Below are 5,295 nucleotides of genomic sequence, written 5' to 3'. Positions count from 1 at the left end.
GAGATCTTTTATAGCAAAGATCCACCCCCTAGCCGACATAACAAACCACAGATATTAGGAACAGTTCACAAAGTGAGACTTTATAATGAGAAAGGAGTATCCCGTAGCCAGATAGCATTCGCTATAAATTATCGTTCAGTTTGGTCCCTAAAACGAGGTTCTAATCTCGTTCCTGGTACTTCATAGCACAAAAACACCAACTCATCCAATGGCATAACTCAATTGTCAACTCTAGATACTCCCATCTCAAGTAAAACCCCTTCTTGACCCCACTCCTGGACAAGCTCACTGAGGGGAGTGAGCCTCTAGGTCATACACTATCCCAGGATCAGAGAGGACATACAATGGTTCCAGACACTGCCATACACCTCCCCCCAATGCCAAAGGAGGGAGTGACTTGCGCACAGACATTGTGGAAAGCAGTAATTGGTTCCCCATTAATCACACCATCCCTTCACATAGTTTAACAGATACATTCACATATGAAGACAATGTTCCCTCCTGTCCTCTTCCCTTCCTGATATTCTGCATAGCACCAGGGACATGTGAAAGACAAGCCTGACCTCTCCCCTCTCTGGGCCCCAGGTGACTGAGCCCCAGCTGAGGGAAGAAGTGCAACTGCCAATACCAGAGTCCGAAGGGATACATTCTAATAACAAGTATATCACATCAGCATATTATGCAGATAAGACATCTTAATTATCTATGTTACCCAACTAATTCTGATTCATCCGCCACAAGTCACATACTCAGATATGTGGACACATACAATTAACATTTTCTATTACAGAGTCTGTGAACATTTTCATTTCATTAAATCATCAGTGGGCCAACATTGCAAATGTAAACAACGGAACAAATGCATCACATCCAAATATCACTTGAGTATCTGCAGTGCTGTAGGAATGACACACAGATAAACACACACACAGTGTCAGAGTTTAAAAAAGGACCATTTAAAACAGATGGAATCTGACCTACTCTATATTCAAACTCCATATTCAATTCATGTTTTCTAATAAAAACATACAAATATATGTTTTAGTATACTTTGTACAATTCAAGTTCATATAGTAGAAACAGGTAATCATTATCAGTCAACAATATAAGACAGCAAGTCCCCTGTGTGTATTCTCTCATGCCATTTCAGCTCCCCCAGCTGGTTGAAACACTTTCCACATTGAGAGCAATGGTTTTTCAGGTTCCCTAAATCGTTAAAACTCTTTCCGCACTGGGAGCAGTGGTAAGGCTTCTCCCCTGTGTGTATTTTCTCATGTTTTTTCAGGTTCCCTAAATTGTTAAAACTCTTTCCACACTGGGAGCAGTGGTAAGGCTTCTCCCCTGTGTGTATTCTCTCATGCCATTTCAGCTCCCCCAGCTGGTTGAAACACTTTACACACTGGGAGCAGTGGTAAGGCTTCTCCCCTGTGTGCATTCTCTCATGCCGTTTCAGATTCGCCGGCTGGCTGAAACCCTTTCCACACTGGGAGCAGTGGTAAGGCTTCTCACCTGTGTGTATTCTCTCGTGTTCTTTCAGGTTCCCTAACTGTTTAAAACACTTGCCACACTGGGAGCAGTGGTAAGGCTTCTCCCTTGTGTGTATTCTCTCGTGCCGTTTCAGATTCCCTAAATCGTTAAAACTCTTTCCGCACTGGGAGCAGTGGTAAGGCCTCTCCCCTGTGTGTATTCTCTCATGTTTTTTCAGGTTCCCTAAATCGTTAATACTCTTTCCGCACTGGGAGCAGTGGTAAGGCTTCTCACCTGTGTGTATTCTCTCGTGTTCTTTCAGGTTCCCTAACTGTTTAAAACACTTGCCACACTGGGAGCAGTGGTAAGGCTTCTCACCTGTGTGTATTCTCTCGTGTTCTTTCAGGTCCCTTAACTGGTTAAAACACTTTCCACAGTGGGAACACTGGTGTCTTCTTGTTGGTTTGGACGTCCTTGGCTCTGGTTCCTCTGAGTCTGGTCTTTCTCCTGCCAAAGACAGTGTGCTTTTAAAAAAAGAGACCTGAATGAAACCTCCACATGATAAATAGGCCTTGCTACGAGGGTAAATCCTAATCAGATCGCTCAATAACCTAAGGCCAGTTTTAACAATCTTGGTGTGATTTTCAAACAAATGTTGTAGAGTTTCCTGGTAATTACTGATAATGTTTACATTACTTATTTTATTCATCCTGTTTTACAAGTCAGAACACAAAAAACTAAACCGTTCTTGGACACTCAAGACACAGGCGTCGCTTAATTCCAATCGAGCAGGTGGTTCTAAATATATAACTTTCATAGCTGTATGATACAGAATGCGAGCTACAGTTGTGGCCAAAAGTTTTGAGAATGACACAAATATTAATTTCCACAAAGTTTGCTGCTTCAGTGTCTTCAGATATTTTTGTCAGATGTTACTATGAAATACTGAAGTATAATTACAAGCATTTCATAAGTGTCAAAGGCTTTTATTGGCAATGACACGAAGTTGATGCAAAGAGTCAATATTTGCAATGTTGACCCTTATTTTTCAAGACCTCTGCAATCCACCCTGGTGTCAATTAACTTCTGGGCCACATCTTGTGATGGCAGCCCATTCTTGCATAATCAATGCTTGGAGTTTGTCAGAATTTGTGGGTTTTTGTTTGTCCACCCGCCTCTTGAGGATTGACCACAAGTTCTCAATGGGATTAAGGTCTGGGGAGATTCCTGGCCCTGGACCCAAAATATTGATGTTTTGTTCCCCGAGCCACTTATCACGTTTGCCTTATGGCAAGGTGCTCCTTCATGCTGGAAAAGGAATTGTTCGTCACCGAACTGTTCCTGGATGGTTAGGAGAAGTTGCTCTCGGAGGATGTGTTGGTAGCATTCCTTATTCATGGCTGTGTTCTTAGGCAACATTGTGAGTGAGCCCACACCCTTGGCTGAAAAGCAACCCCACACATGAATGGTCTCAGGATGCTTTACCGTTGGCATGACACAGGACTGATGGAAGCGCTCACCTTGTCTTCTCCGGACAAGCTTTTTTCCAGATGCCCCAAACAATCGAAAAGGGGATTCATCAGAGAAAATGACTTTACCCCAGTCCTCAGCAGTCCAATCCCTGTACCTTTTGCAGAATATCAGTCTGTGTGCAGATGCACTCACACCTGCCTGCTGCTATTCCTGAGCAAGCTCTGTACTGGTGGTGCCCCGATCCTGCTGCTGAATCAACTTTAGGAGACGGTCCTGGCGCATGCTGGACTTTCTTGGGTACCCTGAAGCCTTCTTCACAACAATTGAAACGCTCTCCTTGAAGTTATTGATGATCCGATAAATGGTTGATATAGGTGCAATCTTACTGGCAGCAATATCCTTGCCTGTGAAGCCCTTTTTGTGCAAAGCAATGATGACGACACGTGTTTCCTTGCAGGTAACCATGGGTGACAGAGGAAGAACAATGATTCCAAGCACCACCCTCCTTTTGAAGCTTCCGGTTTTGGGGGGGATTCAGTTCATTTGCATGGCAAAGAGGGACTTTGCAATTAATTACAATTCATCTGATCACTCTTCATAACATTCTGGAATATATGCAAATTGCCATCATACAAACTGAGGCAGCAGACTGTGAAAATTCATATTTGTGTCATTCTCAAAACTTTTGGCCACAACTGTACACACTTCCTTAAACATAAAATAAGTAAATAAGTAATTTTAAGTGGAAGTCCAAAACTAGTTTTTACGTCGAAGACACAAAGCACATCAGTAAAATCTCCCCGTTGTTGAAAGGGTTCGACACCTGCTGTTGAAATGGCCAAATTTCTTACTTAGACGTTCACAGATTTTCAACATTGGGTCGAGCTGTGTCATTGGCCAACGAGACAAGGGAACCAGTTTGTTGAGTTGTCTATAGTCAACGGTAAGACACCATTTACCGGTTGGTTTTAGAACAGATGTCAGAATCGACATCCAGCCTGAACGTTGATGTGTCGTCAAGTGGCAATATGGGGGTTACTGCGAATGCCTTTGACAGACAAGTAAACAGCGTACCTCCCTCTCCATCTAGGTCTAGGGAGGATGGAAGAGGCCCAATCACGGGAACAACCAGTTCAAAATCATGGAAGAAGTAATCGATCAATGTTCCTAGCTGAGTGTGCCGAGGAATGGAAATATCCGCTTGAGTCAGATTTTGTGCCAGGGGGTAAGTGGATCTAGTGGTCAGTTCCAACAGCGGGTTGCCATTGATAGTTAGCCCCAAGTCGAATAGTTGCGGAGAGGGTTGGAAGAACGCAGTGGTGCCTTCCACCCGGTATCCGGGCGCCAGGTTCAGACTTACAGAAACCTCTGTGGTTCTTCCCGGAATCATCATGGCGGACTCAGAGGTACTGGTGCACTGTCCATCTCTGCTGGTGGGCACTGAGGTACTGGTGCACTGTCCATCTCTGCTGCTGGGCACTGAGGTACTGGTGCACTGTCCATCTCTGCTGGTGGGCACTGAGGTACTGGTGCACTGTCCATCTCTGCTGGTGGGCACTGAGGTACTGGTGCACTGTCCATCTCTGCTGCTGTGCACTGAGGTACTGGTGCACTGTCCATCTCTGCTGCTGGGCACTGAGGTACTGGTGCACTGTCCATCTCTGCTGGTGGGCACTGAGGTACTGGTGCACTGTCCATCTCTGCTGCTGGGCACTGAGGTACTGGTGCACTGTCCATCTCTGCTGGTGGGCACTGAGGTACTGGTGCACTGTCCATCTCTGCTGCTGTGCACTGAGGTACTGGTGCACTGTCCATCTCTGCTGCTGGGCACTGAGGTACTGGTGCACTGTCCATCTCTGGTGGTGTGCACTGAGGTACTGGTGCACTGTCCATCTCTGCTGGTGGGCACTGAGGTACTGGTGCACTGTCCATCTCTGCTGCTGGGCACTGAGGTACTGGTGCACTGTCCATCTCTGCTGGTGGGCACTGAGGTACTGGTGCACTGTCCATCTCTGCTGGTGGGCACTGAGGTACTGGTGCACTGTCCATCTCTGCTGGTGGCCACTGAGGTACTGGTGCACTGTCCATCTCTGCTGCTGGGCACTGAGGTACTGGTGCACTGTCCATCTCTGCTGGTGGCCACTGAGGTACTGGTGCACTGTCCATCTCTGCTGGTGGCCATAGTTGAGGGCTAAACTGGAGAGAACCTTCACAAGGCCTCCGCCTGATGGTCTATTTTGGAGAGCGTCTGTCACAATGTCTGCATTTTTCTCGCTTATCTAACATTTTCAGCCCCTGTGCATAGTTAGGATTTGCATCGTTGCTGAGGTCAGTGATCAATCTTTCCGTGGGTGA

The 5,295-nt window shown here is 46.0% G+C and overlaps 1 protein-coding gene across 1 annotated transcript; it reads right to left on the bottom strand.

The window, feature by feature from the left end:
- Nucleotides 1-1,228: 1,228 nt before the first annotated feature.
- LOC120039788 (zinc finger protein 678-like) lies at nt 1,229-4,330 on the bottom strand (the record flags this gene model as incomplete). Its single annotated transcript, XM_038985167.1, has 2 exons — nt 4,301-4,330; nt 1,229-1,858 (listed from the first exon to the last, which is right to left on the bottom strand). Coding segments are annotated over exons 1-2 (660 nt in total), but the record flags the coding sequence as incomplete, so codon positions are not given.
- Between the last annotated feature and the right edge of the window lie 965 nt (nt 4,331-5,295).

The sequence above is a fragment of the Salvelinus namaycush genome, unplaced genomic scaffold, assembly GCF_016432855.1.
Source record: "Salvelinus namaycush isolate Seneca unplaced genomic scaffold, SaNama_1.0 Scaffold3, whole genome shotgun sequence".
Classification (NCBI taxonomy): Eukaryota; Metazoa; Chordata; class Actinopteri; order Salmoniformes; family Salmonidae; genus Salvelinus; species Salvelinus namaycush.
This window is presented reverse-complemented; position numbering and strand designations above follow the sequence as displayed.